We start from the raw sequence: 22,051 nt of genomic DNA, 5'->3' as shown, positions 1-22,051 counted from the left end.
CCTGTTTAGCATTTATATGATATTTCCATTTATATTTTGTCAGCCAGTGTGATCTTTGTAATGGCAGCAAATGCTCGTCCTCTGAAGTAGCTTGGAGCCTGCTTATTATGCCTTTCACATAACTAAAGTATCTTCCAAAAGGGTCGTTCGGCCTTTCCTGTGTGGTTGTAGTACGAAACATTCTTGCTGATATTCATGCACACCAGGACATTCTATTGGTCATTTTCCAGAGGTGAATGCATAGAGAACAAGGATTTAACTAGATCATAGTACTGCCTTCCGGAAGGCTGAGGCACTCTTTTCATTTATTTTTTCATTTATTAAGGAATTTTATATACCGCTAGCCAGACCCGAAGGTATCGGAGCGCTTTGCAACACTTTGTATAGAGGAAAACACATATTATAGCAGTAGTAAACAGGAAGCCACAGGGTGCAGTAGAGGACTTTGCTCGGTGTATAACGATAGAGGGAAAGTTACATACTTTCGTAATAGTGAACACAGTAGTTAAAGCCGCGCATCCTTCCGATCCAGGGGGATAGTGGGGAGGAGTCGGGCTAGTTATGAGGTAGAGGTCTTGGTTTTAAAGTGTCAAAGTGCTGTAGAGTGCACGCTTGTGAGTTTTGGTTGCAATCTATCCATTTGGGAAGGTACGATTGAGGTAGAAGTCTTTGAGCTGCCTTTTGAATTTTAGAAAGGAGGGGATAGTCCTGATATGGACTGGGATGGAGTGCCATATTTTGGGTGCATTTCCAGAGAAGGATCAGGCTGCGTTTTTTTGTTTGTGGGTTTTCGGCGGGATGAGGAGTAGAGTATTGGAGCTCCTGAGGCTCTTTGTCTGACCGGCCTTCATGAGTTTGGAGGCCAGGTAGGCGGGTTTCTCTGTGTGGAGGGCTTTGTGCGTGAGGCAGACCGTTCTGAAACTAGCTCGCAATTCAACTGGGAGCCATTTCAACTTTCTCAATCCGGGCGAGATATGGTTATATATTTTTACTCCGGTGACCATTCAGCTTCATTAAGAGTTGATTGGAGGGGAGCTAGGTGTGATTTGTCTGTGCCTGTGAGGGTTGCATTCCCGTAGTCTAATCTGGAAAGTACCAGGGATTGAGTCGCTTGTATTAAGTCGTTGGTCGGGATGAAGGGTTTTATCTTGTTAAGTAGTTTTAGGTTGAGGAAAGCGTTCTTTGCAGTGTTCTTGATGTGTTTGTCCATGCTTAGTTTAGGGTCCAGGGTGATTCTCATCAATTTGACGGAGTCGGCCAGTGAGAGATTGTCGTTGAGAGCATCAATTGCTATTAGCCATTCTGCGACTTGGGGGTTCTCTGTTTTGTTGGAAATGAGGAGGATTTCCGTTTTGTCTTGATTCAATTTCAGGTAGTTTAAAGAAAGCCAGTGTTGGACTTCTCTAAGATTGTTGTTGAGTCTCTGGATGTTTTCAATGGAGAGGGTTTCAAGATAAATCTGGGTGTCGTCCGCAAAAAGGTGGAAGGGAATGTTGGATCTTTGAGTATAGTGGTGAGGGGTTCCATGTATATGTTGAAAATTTGTGGGGAGAGGAGTGAACCTTGGGGGACGCCTCTGCTGACCGGGTGAAGGTCCGACGAGAAGTTTTTGACTCTTTGAGAGCGATTCTTGAGAAAGGAACCGAACCAGCATAAGATCGCCTCTTCAGCCCCTAGCCTTTCTTGGAGTACCTTAATGAGTAGTTGATGGTCCACTGTATCGAAGGCTGCTGATAGGTCCAGAAGGATGAGTAAGGAGCGTTGGTCTGTATCGAGGGACTTGTATATATCATCTATGATATTAAGGATCGCTGTATCTGTGCTGTACCTTTTTCTGAAGCCCGATTGGTGGGGGTCCAGGAGGTTGATGTTGTTCATGTGTTGAGTCAAGTGAAGGAGAATGCACTTTTCCATAGTTTTGGCCAGGAGAGGGTGATTGGAGACGGTTCTGTAGTTGTTCAAATCCTTGGTATCCAAGTCTGTTTTTTTCAGCAGAGGAGTGATTTGGCCAACTTTGAGGCAAGCCAGAATGACTCCAGAGCTTAGGGAGCTGTTTATGATCCTGGTCCAGAGCGGTGCTAGGGAGAATATGAGCTTCTTGGTCAGTTGGGCAGGAATAGGGTCCAAGGCGTGTGTGGAGGGAGGTGGAGATCAGTTTGACTATCTATATTTCCGATACGGGGTTGAATGATTTCCACTGATTAGTGGGGGTGATTGGTTGTGTTGCCCTCTGCTCTTGGGGCCGGGCTCCTATAGACAAGGTTGCGATTGATGGCCAATGTTAGATCTGGGGGTCTCTAGTTGGCAGAGGTATACACCTGAGACCAAATAGGGACCCTTGCTTCTAGTCAGGGTACAGGGACACACACGGTAGATAACCCCTGCTCACCCTCTAGGTAGCTTGGCTCGAGCAGACAGGCTTATCCCCAAGGCAATGTGTAAGGTATTTGCACGTAGACACCACAATGATCCCCCCTCCGCACACCACAAACTTAGACCACACAGGTGAGTTATATCAAAAATAATATATCTTTATCTAGTTTCCGCAGTTGAAATCCAGCATCACAGGTTTACACAATATTCGCTTTCTTGGTTGGTCGGGATCGTAAGATGATAGTCTCTAGTCTCTTGAGTGATTCGATACTCACTGAGAATGAATCAGTTGGTAGGCTCTCGATGTTTAGGCAGCTACGTTGCTCTGGCGTTGTCGCTGTTCGGTGCAAGGATTCCACAACTCCCTCGACGAGCCCCCAGTGACGATGTCGACGTCACCGGAGTCAGCCACTCACAGCGCGGCTTCGTAGAGCAGGGAAATACGACTCTCGATCTGCTTCAGGCCTCCGGGTCGCGGCAAGGCACGTGCCGATGAGCACGTCGATCTTCGTGATGCGGCAACCGGTGTCAGGCCCGGCTCGGTGCGGTACTCTCCAGCAAGACAGAGAGCAGCCAGCCCACCTCACAGGCAGATGTTGAGAAGCTTGGTAGAACAGTCCACGGTCCCTGCGGCACACAGCAGTGCAGGTGGGACACAGCAGAGTCTTGAGTTCTTGGCAACCTTTCTATCCCTGGGTTGCGAAACAGGAGGCCAGCTCTTCTCGGGCCCTTGGAGATTCAGTTGAAGACACAGCACACAGCAAAGTCTTGTTTGGTCAAGTGGATAGGGTCAGCACACAGCAAGACCCCTTCTTCTCCTCAGCTTCAGTTGTACAGCAGAACAGGTCAGCCTTTAGAGCACACAGCACGGCAATCTTTCTTTAGTTCTTCAGCGGTCCGTTTTTCAGCAGAGGTTCCTCTCGATGGTCGAATCTAAAAATCTGTTGTCAGGGGTCTTGTACTTATACCCCTAAAAGTCTTTGAAGTCTTTGTGCAAGTGGGTCCTGAGCCCGGTCTGATCCAGTTCTGGGTGTTGCTGGAGCACTTTGTTTTCCTAGCCTCTACATTCTTTTCAGAGCGAGGGGCAGAGTCGTCAGCCGTCCAGCAGGAGGTGGAGCCAGCAGAGTGGCAGGCAGGCACAGCCCTACTCAATCCCAGGTGCTATCTCCTCCCTCCACTCTCCTTGCAAATGTCGCTATTCAGCAGAGGGCTGACTCAGCCAACCTCCCGGGAGATCCCCCGCCCCTGTCACTCTCAAACCAGACAGTCAATCCACAAGCACGCCCAGGCAGACAGAAGGGTCAGACAAGAGAACAGCTACTCTCTAAAAAGTACTATTCTCCAACTCAGGATTTAAAAACAACCTCTCCTAAAAGATGTGTTATTAAATGCTGAGCTCAGGGATATCAAACACTCATGTCTTATCTTGTTCCTATGAGAAGATAGGCGGATAGCCATTGGCACCCGCCTCCCCCATGTTAGCCTATGGAACAAGATAACCTTGCAGTAGTGAACACACAAAATGGCCGGTGTTCACTACCAGAACATGTTACCTGCACTAGTACATGCTCTACCTTCTACATACACTGCACCCTGCCCAGGGGGGTACCTTGGGCCTTCCATAGGGATGACTGACGTGTACGAAAAGGGAAGGGTTAGGCCCGGTCAGTGTGGACACTGGCCAGGAGGACATGGCAGTCCGGGGACTGCAGGCAGACCTGCGGCGGCAGGCCTGAGACACTGTTTTAGGGCTACACAGGTGGGTGGCGCAATCAGCGCTGCAGACCCACTAGTAGCATCTGTCATCACCAGCCCTGGCACACACAGTGCACTTTACTAGGGACTTCATGGTGATACAGATATGCCAATCAGGTATATCCAATCAATACGATATCTTACACAGGGAGCACTTACACTCTGGCACTGATTAGCAGTGGCAGAGTGTCCAAAGCATCTAAACCAGCAAAACGAAATCCAGCACAGCATCAAAAATCCATGTAGCAGAGGCAAAAGATAGGGGAAAAACCCACGCCAAGGATGTCCGGTCTAACAGCCAAGAAGAGCTCAATCTTGGAGATTTTGTCGTTGAAGAAGTTGTCAAAGTTCTCGCGCAGGGCATTTGAGAGGCCTGTGTTGAGGATACAGGGGGCTTGGAAGTTTGTTGCCTGATGAGGGTGAAGAGCTCTTTGGGTCTGTTTTTAGTGTTTTCAAGGGCGTTGCGAAAGAAGGAAGTTTTTTCCCCGATTGATGTGGATTTGTATTTCTTGCGTTTTGCTTTGAGTTGGTCCAGGAGGATTGGGGACGGATTTTTCTGCCATAGTCTTTCTGCTGCTCTGAGTTTTCCTCTTTCGGCGCTATGTCTGTGTTAAACCGGGATCTGGAGGGAGTGGTCCTGGCTCTTTTTTGTTTTAAGGGGGCTAATTGGTCCAGAATGTTGATCATAGTAGAGTAGTAGTGAGAGGTGAGTTCTGTAGTGGATAGGTAGCCAGAGGAGATGGGGAGGAGAGAGCTTATCCTTTCTTCCAAAACGTCCATGGGAATCTGCTTTAGATTTCTTGCCCAGTGAGGGTGTTCCTGATTAGGGGGTTGGCGTAGGATCGATTGGTTGATCTGGAATAGGATGATGTGATGGTCAGACCAGTCGATGGGCATGGTGCGGTCAATCGCAACTGCATCAGGTTGGGCTATGATGGCATCCAGGATTGATCCTTTGTTGTGGGTTTCCTCTAAGCAGTGTTGAGTGAGGTTGTTGTTATGTAGGAGTATGTTCAGGTTATGAATCAGCAGGTTGTTTCCCTCATTCCAGTGAAAGTTGAGGTCTCCTCGAATTAGGTTACTGGAGCCCCGGAGTGCGCAGTTAGATATCAGATCAGATAGGTGTTCTCCAAATGAACTGGATCCCTGATTTGCATGTTTCTACTTCTTTATACTTAAGGGCCCAATTACAATGCTGGCTGAAACGGCTCCGACCATCGGTCGGAGCCCTTCAGCTCTTATCGTAATTGGCTGGTCGGATTCCATTCAGACGGACTCATTTTGATGGGGTCGATTGGAAGGGAATCTCAATTGGATTTCTGAATGGCATCTGACGGCCTCGGAGAGCCCATCCGCCATTCGGAAAGCCGTTAGTAATCCCTCGGCATGCTCTTTCCAGCCGAGGGATTACAATGGCAGATTTCCACTGCCTTTCCGACACAGAAAGGCACTGGGAATCTGTCTTTGGGGGCCCCCAGCAGGGCCCCTACTGGTGCAAGTCCTTAGAATGGCGGCCTAGGGGCACCTATGGTTCCCCTGTTGATCCCTGCACTCATTGGCAGGTACCTTGAGGTGCCTGCCTCGGGGCACAGGAATGAACTGCACTTGCTCCCATCGTAAAGAATAGGATTGCGACCGAACAGGGTCTGGTCACAACCTTCTTGCTGGGCTTGAACCGACGAAAGGAGGTCGTTCGGTTCCAGTTCCCAACTGATGTTGGACGGACTCCGGTCCGCCCGACATCGGAATTGGTCCCTAAGAAGGAAAATGGACAAAAGGTTATTGTCTGATTCACTGGCCTGCAATCTTTAGTAGGTTAAATCCTGCTTGTCATCCCAGTCTTGGTATGTGTATTGTAGAGTGAACATTTCTAAACAGATGGTGTGGAAGGTGCATAAATTATATCTCACGAAGGGCAGAGGTCCCCAAGATGCTGAATATCTACTTTTCTGCTAGTAACATAAGTGCCAATCTCAAGGGAGGTTTGCCCTCGCTTGTTAGAATGACGGATATTGTTAATAGGACTCAGAAAAGATTACATTTAAGTAATCTGGATACTATTCAGATTTTGGTAGCTATGGTTAGACTTTTTCACAAAACATGCTGCTTTGGGGGCAGGGGCACACAAAACAAATTTCTGAAAAGCGGTCTTGAAGAGCTTGATTTCTTGTTAAAAAAGCATGGGGATAGACCCTACGTGAGTGCTTAGTCCAGATCACTGTTGTGTTATCACACATCTAGGCATGGGTCCTCTGCTGCTTCGTATGCAGAAACTGTACTTAACTCCATTCATTCTATTGCATGCAGAATACAACATCTCTGAAAACACAAGGACTGATAGAGAGGCATTTAAAAAACAATATCGCTTGTGTGTCTAGAATTAAATGTTGCACGTGACTTATCCTTCCAAAATGTAAAATAGAATATGATGTAGTTAAAAATATTCGAATTTGCATTTGTGCTTTGAAAGATCTGGGTTTAATCCATCCTCGTTCTTTAGCTCACTTCGCCGCCCCAGTTCAGACCCTTCAGTTTAGTCACATGATTGGTTGTATGGACACTTGGTGTGGATTTTGCTTATGTAGATCTGGATTTGGTAGTTAAAATTTAATTTGATTGGTTTAAACTCGGAAACACTCTTGACTGGCTGCCTTAAAACACTTTTATTTCTCGCCCATTTGATATAGGCATTTAGATAGGACACATTAAAAGGGCTGGATTCGTTTTGACTGAGCTGTGGCTCAAATCTCTGTTAGCCCCGTGCCATGTACCCTCCCTTTGTTAAGCAGTTTTGCTACGTTGTTGCTTCATGTTTGATGGACAACAGATGCATTCGTTTGTGGTGTTTTTATATGTGTAATTTAGAATAAGTTAAGCTTTTCTTAATAAACTGTGTTCTTACTGAAACTCATGGCAACATGTCACATCCTCATTTTTGAATAGTTGATGGTGTTTATACTATATTTATATGTATCGATCTATAAACAATACAGCTCTCAGGAACTGATCTAATTGTCCAGTATTACTTATCCTTTAAAAGATTAGCAGATAAAAAGGTATCGAGAAAAGTTTATTTGGCTGCAGTAGTGTGTCTAAGCTCACATTGCAAATGTAGTTTCTTTATTTGAGGATCTATAATTACAAAGTACACAAATTAAAAACATTGGAACCTCTTTAAACATCCTAATTCGGTGCATGTGCCACCGACATTCTTAGTTGGGAAATGTACACAAATGACTCAGCTGACATCCGCAGTTGTGCGTTTTTGTGATAAATTCAAACCAACCTGCTTTCTTCTAATCATCCCCAGTGCTTTGTTGAAATAGCTCTCTCTGATTTGTGAACCAGAGCACGTCCCGGGAGAGCCACAATTGTAAGAGTGCATGCACAAATGAGCACAAATTAACATCAGAAAAGTCTGTTTGGGTGTAATTTAAACGAAAATCAGCTTTGTAATAACAAAATGTATTGAACTCCACTTTGCAACAAACCACCAGAGAAGTCTTGGAACGCTCTCCTATGCCCATAACGCGATTGTTACTCTTTTTCTAATAGATTTTCAGTTATGTTTTTGCTTTAAAAAAAAATCACTGCATATTTTGAGAAATAAACATCTATTTGTGTCTTTATTTAAATACATTTTATGAAGTGGCTCTGAAATAGGAAACAATAGCATAGTTATTCATGACTTTGGCAAATGTAGAAAAAACACTTGATGGGTATATTAAGAGGTTATTGGTTCTGCATCAGTCCATCACAGTTACCCGAGAAGCCTATTTGCTGGTAGCATTATTTGGCACAATCGAGTCTATTTTTTGATGTATTTAATCTTTCATGGCGCTCTCGCACACCGTGACAACTGCTTAATCCTTCAAATGGATGTCTTGCTGAGGGCAGCACGAGTCTGTCGGCGGGTGCAGAGGTGTCTGCTTTACTTTGTTGCAGGCAACGGACGAAGTTTATAAGTCTCTTTTTAAGAGTGGAGTATTGCCACTTTCCTCTCTAATGTCGAGCGGAGCTTCCAGTTTAATGGTGTGTAAAACCTGTGACTCGGCTCTATATGTCTGGCCGAAATACAAGGCTTGCACATTCTGTACAACAGTCATTTCATGTTAAGGGCAGGAGTGAGGGTAATAATTTAACCCTATGTAATAGTTGTCCAAACATTTGTTTTCTTCTGGATTTTGGGAGGGCTCTGTGGTGGGGGCAAAACAAGACATGCATGTATGTATGTATGTATGTATGTATGTATGTATCTTGTAAAGCGCACTGCTGCACTGAGGCGTCGTGGCGCTGTAGACCGCTGGGGAACCCGTCCTGGCTATCCCTGTGAGATGGTCCCTCCTGGGTATCTCCAAGGTGAAACCAGGCATCCCCGGCGAATGTGGGGGGCCGTTGTGGAGATGAGGCAAGCTAATGCCCAGAGTTGCCGAGTGTGTTCCTGGTTAGAGTAGGTACCGAGGCGAGAATTATCGAGTCCGTTTTGACCCTGGTCCACGACCCTGCCGCGTCGGGTTATATTTTCTTTTGGCAGTATCTATGCCCATTAGGAGAACCTATATAAATATCTGCTTTTTGTGGAAGGGTTTGTTTATTCCGCTGTGCTTTTTCCTTCAGTTTGCAAGTCGTTTGACATGACTGCCCATGCTGCATCATTTGAGATAAGGGCAAATGGAGACATGAAGCATACACATATGACAAACAGAAATAATATATCTTTGAACAAGGACTCCCTGTTCTTTCACCCTCAGAATTCATTTTCCTGCAAGAAGGTGCAGTTGTGTACAAAACTCTTTATTATACTTTATAACTGAGGTTACATCGCAGATATCCCATTAAGTAGTGCTATGAAGCTATTGCCCCCTGATTTTAAATATAGCAGGTTCATCCTTTCACTGGTTTCTTGCTAGTAGTCCATCTGGGGAAAGTGTCCTCCTTCCGACCGTATTTGTGTTTTATTTATTTGCCAATAGCGAAAATATCAACTTCCTTAATTAGGCCCACCGTCGTACCAGGGCTTTTACTTAACTCTCTTCATCCATTGGTCTGATGTGGTGTCAATCATATTTTGGTTCTGCCCACCAAAGCATGGAGCACAGGGTCAGCCCACTTCAGCTACTAGCTTGCCTGACTGAGAATGATGCTCTTCCGCAATGTGTGCATCCACACAATACGTAGTCTCCTTTAGTCCCAGGAACTACTGGAGCAAGGTGGTCTCTTTTTTTCAAAATCGGACTGAATGTCTTTGTTCTTTGACCCAAAAGTTAATTCATCTGGACGTTCAAAAAACCATGTCACTGTGACTTTTCCGTGAAGTTTTACCTTACTTATACATTTTTTGAGTCTTCTCCCAATTACTCACACAGCCCAGATTGTCATTATCAAGCTCCTCCGCAGGTTCTATTTTCTTAACGAGAATGTAGCTTTTTGACCAGTTTGGGTCTGAAATAGTGCACATCCCCGGTCCATCACTGGGATTTAGCATGGGCTGCTTTGTGGTGTTTAAACCTGAAAAGTACTCAAGCATGCGCAGGTAAGCAAACTTGGTGCACTTGAATGGGCAGTGTTTTTCATAATTTAGCCTGGATCTATCATTGTTCTTTTAATCATGCAGTTTGCTTGAAAGATGGTTACGTTTTTTTTTATTTGTCTTTAGTGTTATTGCCTCTATTTATTTTTTAAAGTTTTGTTTTTTCATCCTATATCTTCAGATGATGGTGATGATTGTTCTATCTCTCTGGCCATTAGAGAGTTTAGACAACACATTTTTAAAGGGTTCTTGATGCAAGCTCCTATTTGCGTGTCAGAACATGCAAGCCATGAAAGCTTGAAGCATGTATGGCACATTTCTTCCCAACTGGACATGGTTCAGATGAGTTTTCGGATGGGAGCTTCCACTAGGCAGGATTACTGGTTTCCTTAGTCTAACAGATCACTCAGATGAACAAAATAAACTGGCAAATTGTAATGACAAATGTCCACAACTGCCTAATCTAGCTGTCCAATCCTCACCATTTTACCTTTGTTCCTCTGTTTCTTTCGAGCCTCTCACATACCCATCATGACGACTGCATTGTGCTGCGGAGATGCACTGTGCTGTGGAACTGTTGCTGAGCTTACACATCGGACTGCTTGGGATCCTTTTGTAGGAGTTTTTTCTTCGCCAGTGACCTGCGATTGTGGCTCCTACTGGGTGCTCCTGCCTGATCTGTGGATGACTCACCTTGCTGATCTGCATTTCTTTGTTGTTGCGGCTTCTCTGCGGCTGTAGGCAGCCATGCCTCCGCCCCACTACTATTCGCTGCCAATGGCTACTAGTGGAAAGTAACTGCTGTTTTGTCTGATCATCTTCTTTTGCCTTCAATATCCGTGGGTCACTGCACTGAGTCCACGATTTGGCTACAGATAGTAAGGCAGGCATGCTCTTGCTAACCCTCTTGATGGTATTTGCTGAATCCAGCTGGCCCTGCTCCGAGAAGACCATTGTGCAAGGTATGCTTTCAGGGTAACTGGGTGACGAACTAACAAACAGCAGGAAATGTTACAGGATTAGAAAGGGAAGGCGTATCCTTTTGTTGTTGGTGGTGGACTACCAGTTCAGGAGGGGAACTGACGAAATTCTTTTTTTCTCCCATACATACTTTGGAATTCTGGTTTTAAAAACGAAGCAGGGGAAACAGTCGGAACACCGCGGTGTAAAGCATAAGTGTTCTGACTCCGCAAGCTTAACCAGACTTGCCTTAACCATGCATATACCTTAACCACGTAGTTTTGTTGGTTGGGTCGGGGTTGCTTTGTGGGCTGGAGGGGTGGGACGGGGGTTATTTTGTGAGCTGGGGGGTGGATCGGGTTGTTTTGTGAGCTGGGGTGGGTCCGGGGTACTTTTGTAGGCTGGAGGGTCGAGGTAGTTTTGTGAGCTTGGGGTGGGTCTGGGTTACTTGTGGGCTGGTTGGTGGGTTGGGGTAGTTTTGTGAGCTGGGGGTTCAGTTGGGGGTAGTTTTCTGGGCTGGGATGGGTCGGGACTACTTTTCAGGGCTGGGGGTGTCGACTAGTTTTCAGGGCTGGGGGCTGGGAGTAGTTTTCAGGGCTGGGGGTTAGAGGGAGTTTTCAGGGCTGGGGGCTCGGAGTAGTTTTTAGGGCTGGGGGAGTGTTGGGGTAGTTTTTGAAATTAGGGGTTAGGGTATTAGCTTCTGATTTTGCCTTAAAAAATAAAAGCCTTTTCTACAGAAATAAAAGATCAGACCCCAGACGAACTGCTAGAAAAAGTAACCACTTTGGATTGTGCCTTAAAATCAGTTTTCTAAGAAAGATTAACTTGATCAAAAGTTAAATGAATGCCCAAAGTATTAAACAGAGGGAGAAGAATGAATAAAGTATTGAATAGCTAAATTCTGGAAGCTTTTAAATGAGAGAAGATTCTACGAGACTTCATTATTAAAGATTATAAAAGGGAATATGGTGGAGCTAGGAGATAAATATCAGAAGAAAGAAAAATTATGCATTTAAGTTATGTTGGCCTTAAAACCCAAAAAACCCAAACAATTATTGAAATTGGTCAGAAACGTCATAGGCAAAACAGAAGTAACTGCCCCTCCAAAGGCTGAAAATGACTGGGATACATTTATTTCCAACAGGTGGTATTACATATAGAAGAGAAATGGAAAAATAAGCAATTTAACAAGTTCCCTGCATAGTAAGAAGAAGACCTAATAGTGAGATGAAGAGATCAGAGAAGGGAATATCATCCCAATCGATCCATCAATTCTTGTGCTATTGGTCTAGACAATGGATACTCGCAAACATTTCCCCGGGGGCTGCAAAGTACTGTCTGTGGCATGCCCGAGGGCCGCACCAATGCCGGCAGTGCAAGATTCGTGGTGATGAAATATGGGCATTGGAGGACGCCAAGCAGATGCATGGTGTGGACAACAAACCGAGTGACTTCTGTTTGCCAAAAACGCTCGATTCTCATGCACCAAGAATTAAAGTCAAAGCATTAACTTCTAAAGTAAAACGTGAGAGGAAAAGAGATACTCATCTGGTGACTGAATTACAAAATGTCAAACCAGAAAACATCAGTCCTGGCTTTCACACTTAACCAAATTGTGTGATCTTAGGCACCTGTGTCATCCTACACTTTACCTCCTTTTTCTTCATTAACACATATGAGAACCCCTTGAAATGCAAGTTCAGGATGTGCACCGTACAAAACATTCTCTTGTGTTTTATTTATTAAACTATAATGTTCCAAATATTTAGCGACGAAGACTACACATAAAGTGCACCTGACAAATGATTTACCTTTTGGTTCACTGATGGCATGGTTTTCAGAATTAGGGCGGCATGAATGTTTCCAAGATAATGCTTGAAAACTATCACTGCCAATAAATTCCTCTCAATGCAGTGGCATACTTTGATCTAATAAGGTAAAACGCTGATGCATGTTAGTAAAATACTTGTTTTTGAAGTTTGCAGAGTTTATCATGTTTTTACATGTTTAGTGTAAGATGTCTTTAAAACTAAAGGTGTCCCTAAAGATAAGTTGTCCAGGACACCTTCTTTTCTTCTTTACCATTACTTTAGTTCATGTGTAAATACAGTATGTCTGTTTGTTGCGCAGCTTTCTAAATGTGCCTGCTCTGTCGAGTGAACAGCAGTGCAGTGCAGTGCTGCTGTTCACCAGGGGGCTGCAATTAAAGGTCAAGGGTGGCCGCATGCGGCCCCGGGCCTTACTTTGAGTATTCCTGGTGCAGACAAAATATTAGTAAATATAAAAAACATAAAACCATTCACTGATAGATATTTCAGGATAGATTTTTGGAAGACATCTCCTAAGCTTAGAGGAATAGATGGAAAGGGCATACTTCTTACCAAAATTCTAGATTGGCTTTAGAAAAACACATTCCCACTAGGGACAGATGCCTCATGCTAAGACTATTATCAGAAAAATATGCAGGCCTAAAGTGAGTCGCACTATATGTGGCATATGTTGATACTGAAACAGCTTTTCATTCAATCAATAGAAATATCTAATGGAAAACAAATAATGACACAGGGAATACCTATAGTGTATTATGAATTCTTATTGAACTTCATAATAAATCATAAATTCTAATCCAACTAGGCTAAAATAGAGCCCTGTATTGTATGTGTTAGACCTGACATCTTTAGTGTGGCATTCCTCTAAACCTGTTGCCTCTCCTGTTTTGCTGAATTTGGTTGGCTTTATGGTTCTGTGCACTTTACCTCTGCTAACCTGTGCTAAAGTGCTTGTGCTCCCTCCATCAAAACTGGACTACTCCTAATTGTCACATGTAATTTACTTGTAAATCCTTAGTAAATGGTACTATATGTACCCGGGGCCTGGAAATTAAATGCTGCTAGCGTGCCTGCAGCGCTCCTTTTTCTACCCACTAAAGTTGCCTTTTAAACCAAGTGTCAGGCCTGCCACTGAAGCCTGTTGTCCAGTTTTAAACTGCCATTTCGACCTAGCAAACAAATCCTTTTGCCAGGCCCGATTCTTCCTTTTTAATACTTATTAGTCACCCCAAATGTAGGCCCTAATGGCCCATAGGACACTGTACATTGTATTTAATAAGCAGGGCATGCGTACTGAAATTTTACATGTCCTGACAGTGGAAAAACTCCATTCGTTTTCACTGTTATAAGGCCTATCTCTCCCATTGACTAACACTGGGTACCTTTGTATTGGGAGCAGATAGAGATATGTTGTTTGCACTTAAATGGATTGTAATTTGAAATTCTCTTTAATAATATTTAAGTACAATTCTGAAACTGACACTTTTTAGAAAGTTAGCATTTTCTTTTCCCAACCATTTGTCCCTTCTGCCAGTGTCCTGAATCACAGGACTGTGAATGGCTCTGCTGTTGGGGTTTGTGTATTGCTTCCAGAGGGCAACACAAAGGGGCAACGGTGTGGGCAGGATGGGCCATTCTGGCAGGATAACTGGGAGGGTCTGTACCCAGCCATACTGGCACTTCAAAGGGCTTTGTTTCCTGCACAGACAAAGGAATGACACCAACCCTGTCCTGCCTCGACTGTTGTCACCCCCAGACAGTTTGGGGTCTTGACAGGTAAAGGGGAAGAATGTTCCAGAACCAGATGTGGGGCTAGGGCACAGGTACCTGGCACCAGGTATAATTACTGGGCCTCCAGAGCCACTCTTCAGAACACTCTCATACCTGTTAAAGTTACAGAAGGACTGCGTTTCTGCTTGAAAGACTGACTTGCTGTCTGAGGAGGACGACCAAAACTGCTTTTCTTCATCCCAGGTTAGCCAGAGTGACTACAAGGGTCAGTTGGCTGACCTGTGTGAGCTACAGGGAGATGACAAGCTTCAGAAGTCTCCCTTCAACTGCCCAGCTGACCAGCTGCAACTTGACCCACGTGAGCCCTGGTGCTGGTCTCTGCTGGAGTGAGCATTGTTCCCCAAGAGGTGCCCCCATGTTCTGGACCACTGGCTGGAGAGAGCTCCTCTTAGGAGAAAAGGTGAACATTCTGAGGTTTGGACTTCTCATGACTGCAAACTGGGCTGTTCATGCCTAAACTCTGCCTCCTGTGACAATTGGCACAGGAAGCTCCAGTGAGACCTGCCCTTCGCGCTGACGGCGACCATCTGTTATGACCCGCAACGCAAGACTTGCCATTTGCGCTACAAAAACAGCCCACGATGATCGCCAATGCAAAAGCTCCAGCTATCACCTGCTCTTCACAGTACAGCAATGACCGTCCGCGACAGTTTAGGGGCGGCCTCCTACAACGCAAACTCTTTGCACCGTACTTGAGAAGGTAACTCCTCGGCGGCAGCGTCCGGTTCCCTTGATCCAACACATGCTCCGTCACAGTTGTGTAATTTGCTTTTGGCTTGATCAAATCTAGGCCTCTCTTGCTTCTCTCACATGAAGTACCTGACCTCTTTAAACTTTGAAAGAGTTATAAGTTACTGACATGGTACGTAATGAAACACTTTAAGAATTTCCGAATCTGGTATTATTTACTTTGAGTATTCATAGACGCTGTGCCGCAAATCTTTTTAGGCGAACACAAGAACAGTCGGCACTGAACATCTCTCACTGATTTGAGCACAATTGACCTTTTCACCATTGTTTTATTTGAGATGTTCAGCCGTGTTTTTATTATCTCTGAAGTATATTTGCATTCATTCAGGACGATTGGTTTTCTTAAAAAAAATACCATGTTTGAACGTTTTTGTTTTACGTTTTCATTTATTATGTTAAGTGCTTTGCATAGGTTGTAAGCCAATAGAAACTTTTACACGTATTTTCAGTCCAGCAATTTCATTCTCGATAAAATTAAGACTTATTAATAATTACTTCTTGGTGCTTGTTGCTAAAAGTCTAGGGCTTTATAGTATTGTAAATAGCAGGTGCTACTTTTATCTAGCAGTTCGCAATCTTATAACGTATCGGTATGACTCTGGAAATAAAAAGGTCTCGGTATCAGTTTGGGATTCCTATTCATAACTTAAAAGCACACGAGACATTTGCCCTTTGAAGAGGGATACGATTGGCTTTTTTTTTTTTAAAACGTAAACATTGCTCAAGTAAGAGTAACTGATTAAAACCTTTAGGACAATAAGCTGTACATCCCTCCCTTAAAGCTATTTCATTTTGGATGATAAATAAGACACTGAAAGGATTTCTTCTTTTCTGTAACCCTCAGTTCATCACTACTGCTTCAGGCGTTTCATATTTTAAGTTAAATAAAGGGAGCATACTGCACTTGCAGTTTTAATTATCAACATATTTGGCCACACATGGAAGGCTGCCCATTTCCTTAGCTGGACCTCCCGGTGAGAGCAGCCATTCTATTCTATTCGCATCCTGTAAATCCGCCGGTATAAGTCTTTCCTCTTCAGCCTCCTCACCAGCCAGCCATCGCAGGGGCCATTGCAATTGGGCCTCTGCAGAATACAGCTCCAGGTTAGGGACCCCAAGCCCTCCCTCAAGCATAGGTCGGTGAATCATCATAAGTGAAACTTGCTTTTGAGCAGGTCCCCAGACGAGCTCGTACTCTAAACTCTGCAGAGCAGCAAAAAAAGATCTTGGGGGAATCACCCGCAGGGTAGCAAAAAAGTATAAAAGCAGCGGAAGAAGTATCCGCTTAGCGATTGAAGCCCTACCCATGGGTGAGAGAGGCAGCTGTGTCCAAAAATGCAAGGGATGACGAAGCGAGTTCAGTGTCCTGCCTTAATTTTCTTCAATCAAGTCCCTGTCTGTATGGTAGACATTCAAACTTAGATAACGGAATGTCTCCAAGGCCAGGGGAAATGCCCCACTGCCAGCGCCATGCGATGTTCAGGCTCGACCCAGTGTAGTGGGAAAATACAGGACTTGCCCCAGTTTACCATGAGGCCTGTCATGTCACCAAAAAGATCAAGCAGGTCAAAGAAAGCCGGAAGTGTAAGTGCATTGTGTTGTAAATATACAAAGACATCATCCGCATATAAAGACAGGGTGTGCCGATCCAATCTCACCTTGCTACCCCATGATGATCCCCTAGTGTGCAACCAAACAGCCAGAGTCTCCATGGCTAGCACGAAGATCACGCGGGGCAGGTATCGCCATTGACGGGTCCCCGCCTGATGGGAAAAGAATGTGAACTCTGACAGCCAGTGTGGACCCTCGCCTGTGTGGCGGTATATAGTATCCTGACCCATTGCATGAACCTAAGGCCCATCATGAATTGTTCCAGTTCTCGTAGTAAATAAGACCAACCAAGCGTGGCAAGCGCTTTTTCGAAATCCAGGGAGACCGCCACTGGAAGGCCAGCCCGCCTGGATACAGCGCCCGTGATATAGCATAGATGCCGAGTGCTAGCACGTGTTACCCATCGTGGCACAATCCCACATTTGTCCGAGTGTACTGAGGAACCAAGGACTGGAATCAGTCTGTTGATTAGGACCTTAATAAATATTTTATAGTCTATGTTCAGCATTGACAGCAAGCAATAAGAGCTCACCTTGAGACGGTCCCTGCCCGGTTTCGGTACCACCACTTTGAGGGGCTCCGGGGGAGATCCCCTGTTATGTGCCTCCCAATACCTTTCTTACAGAAAGGGGCTAGGGTTATCCTGTAGGTAGCATAGTCTTCCACAGGAAATCAGTCCGTGCCTGGGGTCTTGCCACGGGCGTCTGACTAATGGCCAAATGGATTTCCTCCAGCTGTAAGGGTTGTTCTAGCTCCAACAGTTGGATCAAGGTCAGTCGGGGAAGTACCACAGCTCGGACATAGTCCTGAAGCTGCGCTGGGGTCGGTTCCGGAGGAGGGAAATACAACTGTTCATAATATTGTGACAATACTTCATTGATGTCAGTCTGTGCATTCACCACGCTGCCCACGTTGTCCCTTATGGTTCCAATCAGGGTCCTGGGGACCTTAAATCGCAGTAACCACGCCTGTGTGCGCCCTGGCTTATTGCTGTCAGCATGGTGGTGGGCGAAGGAGGCTTTATAATCAAGAGCAAACAGTCGTCCTACCTCCTCCTGATATTGATGACATAGGACCATAAGTTGTAGGCGGGCAGCATGTGCTGACATCACCTCTATCTCAATTGTTTGTAGGCTCGTCTCCATGTCCAGCACTGTACGTGTGAGTGGTGCCCAAACCCCAATGTCATATTGGTACACTGTCTCCACATAACCACCTTTAAGGCATCCCATTCGAGACGTCTGGAGTCCACAGATTGTGCATTATCGACAAAGTACTGTGTGAGGTGTGTGGAGATAATGTCCCTATACACAGTGTCTTGTAGTGCTTCCGTGCATAGCCGCCAAGTCGGAATAGTAACCCTTGCCCTTCCCCACTGGAACATGACCCGCAGTGGATTGTGGTCAGAGTCCTTTCTAGATACTCAGAGCTGCTTATGAGGGGCCAACAGTTGATGTTGCAAAATAAATAATCCAGCCTAGTGTGGACCTAGTGCTCTGGTGCATAGTAGGAGTACTTCGTCTCCCCAGGGTGTCCCAGGCGCTATACTTCAAACACCTTAATAGCTCGAATCCAGTGCTGAAAATGTTTTGTCGCCTGCAAACCGTGTGTGCCTGTGATATGGGGGGACCAGGGAGTCAATGTCTGTATTGTGTATGCAATTAAAGTTTCAGCCCCACAGCCCCCGGAGCCTCTGTGTCAAGTAACATGGTTGGTGAGAGGGAGTCTAGAAACTTTCCCTGGGAGGTGTTGGGTGCATAAAGGGATGCTACAAAGAACGGGCGCCCATCCATGGTTACCTTTAGGGCAACATAACGGCCCTCTTTAGCAACCTTGAGCTTGTGTTTCACGAAAGGAACTTCTGGGCAACCCAAACCAGGACCCCTTGGGCATATGCAGCGAATCCAGTACCATAGACCTGACCTCTAATTCTTTTACTTACTTTGTCAAGTTACCCTGTGGTCAGGTGTGTCTCCTGGAGACATGCGAAGTGGACATGCCTACCATCTGATATAGGCATAGATTTTGTGTCTCCTAGCAGCGGTCGCCATACTTCGGACATTCAAGGCGCTAAAGGTAACAGCCATATTTGCATACAGTGCTTTCCAAGATCCTCAAAAACAGCGGCACTCCACACCCATCCCCCACACCTGCTTCAGCCATGCCACCGCCCTCCTCACCAGACAAAGGGTAAAAAAGAAAGCACAATCAAACAAGTGAAATGAACAACTTCCCTATCCCAGGCCTGAACGCCTTCCGGCCTCATGTCACAACACCCCAAACAGTGCAGCTGATATGAAATTTTTGCCTGCAACAAGAATATGTACATGCAGACCACTATGTCAGGGGAGAGGACCGAACGGAGACCTTCATCCGGGAGATGCAGGCCTCGCAACCTGCATCAGGCCCAGCCATTTAGCTTACAGTTATCTCTAGTCCAAAGTCACTGTCTCCTCTAGGGCCTAAAAGAGACACGAGCAGGCAGACCAAGACCTCCCCACATCTAACAAGAGCAACAGTGACTCACCACCATCGCACCTCAGGAATCCAGGGGAGTCTCGTCGGTGACAACCCACTGGTGTCCTCAGCGACCCCACTCGGAGGCGCCAGTGTCAAGAGTCCCAGGCTCAGAGTGTAGGTCAGTGTCTGTGGCATGCACTCGTTACCTGTTCATGCCGTGGGTAGAGATCTCCACCACCACACACGCTCACTCCAGGGCAGCTTGTTCTTCAGAGGGCTGAGACTACGGCCCGAGTGGGGGGTGGCATCAGCGCCTGGACTTGACCTCGGACCAGCCCAGCTGATCGCCCTCGCGAGGCTCTTGCTGTTCAGGCACCCGTTTCGCACAAAGCCATTGACAGGCCTCTTTTGGTGATATGAAGAAGTGCGTGGCACCACCGTCCCAACGCGCAGGTGGGCAGGAAACAGTAAGGCATGTGGAAAATTCAGGGTACGCAGTTAGGCCATAACTGCTGCAAAGGTAGGACGCTGCTTTTGGACCTCTGAAGTGTAATCTGGGTATGCTGTGATATTGTTAGTGCCATTGAAGGTCCAAGGGCCCTTTGCTCTGAATATATGAGGTAGTAGATCTCTGTCTCGAAAATTAAGTAAACGTGCTATAATCGGGCACAGGGGAGCCAGGGAGCAGCTTGGGATCCTGTGAGCGCTCTCGACTGAAGAATTTTGAGACCATATTAGCCAGAACTTTGTTCACCAGCCAGTCTTCAATGAACAGCTCAGTGTTTGGGCTCTCTGCATTTTTCAGGAAACCTAACAAGCGGATATTGTTGTGGTGTCCCTCTGCAGCCTCGGCCCACGCCTGGAGTGTCCCCATCTCAACCTGAAGAGCCTTTAGCTGTTCTTGTATGTTCCTCATAGAAGGCGTATTGGAGGCCAGTGAGTATTCCTCCTTGTCTACTCGTTCCACCAGCTTGGCGTAGTCTGCCCGCATCAGGCCAGTCTTAACCGGTATGGCTCCCAGCTGGGCTTCCACTGCAGTCTTGGAGTCCTGTAGTACTTGTAGGATTTTGTCAAACATGCTGGCATGTTCCCGCGTGAGTCGGTGTGGCCCCAGCATGGCCATGATGTACTTTTGAGGTGGCGGCCTGGTTGCCTTAGGACGAACCATGTCCGGTCAGTCGCAACCGGCCACAGTCAACAGGGTGTGCTCCCCCACTCCTCAGTGAGACACCCTGAAGAGTCACAGAAGCCTCACAAGGCGTGCAATGGCAAGGTTGCGATCCCCGGGGAGTCCTGATCTCGAAAGAGAGGGCAGGGAGCGCTGGAGGATGTCCGCCTAGGTTACGCTGCTGTAGGGTCCGGCAGCGCGACAATGTGCACTGGCTACATCCGCTGCAGCAACAGTACACTGGCCCAGTGCAGAAACTCAAGGGGGGGGGCTGTCCTGAAGAGGAGCTCACTGGACACACAGCATGCCATCTGCAGGTGACTTTCCCAGGTAATGCAGATAACTCTGAGCCAGAGGGCTTCCAGCATAAGTCACCAGGCATGTCACTGTTCGCCTCAAATAGTCCCTTTGTTAAATTTCAAATATAACATGGCATTTGAGAGCTTCTTTGATGTATTTTATTTTGCTTCTACAACAACATTTTAATTGATGATTTTTGTCTGATTTATTGTGAAAGTGGGTGCTGTTCGTAAGCCTTAGCCTGTCATGAAGCCTCGTGTTTTTTTTATACCTGTTCTGAAAGAATGGCAATCTGTGACCTTACAATCCTGACAACTCAAATAGTTGGCAGAGAGGTTTTCACGTTTCTATGTTTTCTTGTCCGTGACAAGGTATGGAACTTTCTGTAATGGTGTTTTAGATTTAATTACCAACATTGATTTTTGTTCCTTATTTTTGTGTTAATGAAATGATTTTAACAGATAGTTTTATTACTGTTATTAAATGTAAAACATATTACATTTAGACAATTATATGTTTTGTTGGAGCACTGCTGCCTGTATTTATTGTGACTTTTTTCAGTCAACCATTTGTACTGTAACATTGATGTCTAATTTTTATTTGGCTGTTTACATTGGTTTATCTTGCAGGATTACAAAGCTGATGAAGACCCATCATTGTTTCACTCTGTGAAGACTAACCGAGGACCTTTGGGACCTAATTGGAAGGTACTGTATTTCAGACTGTTCCATTACCAAATAAGTAATGCTCATCAAAATGCATGCAATTTTACGAATTAATGGGTAGTGACATTAAACTAGCACTGGAAAAGCCAGTATGTATTACCAGTTAAAATTGGCGACTTTGTCAAAGGTTTTTTTGTCTTAGATGGCTACTGCAAATATATGGAAACCAACAGCAGACATTATAAATGGGTTTCCTAAAGTACAATAAAATAGATTCAGAGATGGCCGCATCGGATGCACATGTGTCCACATGGTGTTGCAGGGATTCTGCTTATGCGCAGAACTATGCGCAGGAACCCAGGCCCTCAGTGAATTGCGGTGTACCAAAAACTCACCTCAGAACCCAGAACCCCTCATCCGGCCATCATCAGTGTCCCATTCGTTACCCAAGGTTTAACTCGGCGGTCCCAATGTATAGACAACCCAGAACAAGCGACTTAGTATATTTCTCAGGAATGGTGGGAATCAGAAATACCTTTTCATAATTATTCTCGTACCAGTCCACAACAGAGTAAACAGAGTCACGGCAAAAGTTTAAAGAGTTTATTTTATAAACCTCGTGTCCCAAGATGCAGCAGTTTGGCTAACATTAGCAGACAAACGATTAAAATCAAAACCATCAGCATAGTTACAATACCATAGAAAATGAAAGGAGTAATCATACTAAAATGACAGTGGCTCTAGGCCACCTTCCTTTCTTTAACACACTAATAGTAGTATTAGACTAATAAAAGGTCTCTAGGCTTGAATGGGGAACCCCATACCGTAAAGATCAGCTCAGAGAGTTCACATCACAGGA

The 22,051-nt window shown here is 45.5% G+C and overlaps 2 protein-coding genes across 2 annotated transcripts in view; one reads left to right on the top strand and one right to left on the bottom strand.

The window, feature by feature from the left end:
• LOC146783979 (uncharacterized) overlaps positions 1 to 22,051 on the bottom strand; it is a 778,724-nt gene that overhangs the window by 192,110 nt on the left and 564,563 nt on the right. The window lies entirely within an intron of this gene.
• The window catches only part of PITPNB (phosphatidylinositol transfer protein beta), a 624,814-nt gene that overhangs the window by 404,786 nt on the left and 197,977 nt on the right, over positions 1 to 22,051 (top strand). The window contains exon 8 of the mRNA XM_085636212.1: positions 21,157 to 21,234. Coding sequence (XP_085492338.1) covers positions 21,157 to 21,234 — 78 coding nt within the window. The remainder of the gene's footprint in view (positions 1 to 21,156; positions 21,235 to 22,051) is intronic.

This window comes from Triturus cristatus, chromosome 11, assembly GCF_964204655.1.
Source record: "Triturus cristatus chromosome 11, aTriCri1.1, whole genome shotgun sequence".
NCBI classification, from domain to species: Eukaryota; Metazoa; Chordata; class Amphibia; order Caudata; family Salamandridae; genus Triturus; species Triturus cristatus.
Note: the sequence above shows the minus strand (reverse complement) of the source record. Positions and strands in the feature narration are given on the sequence as shown.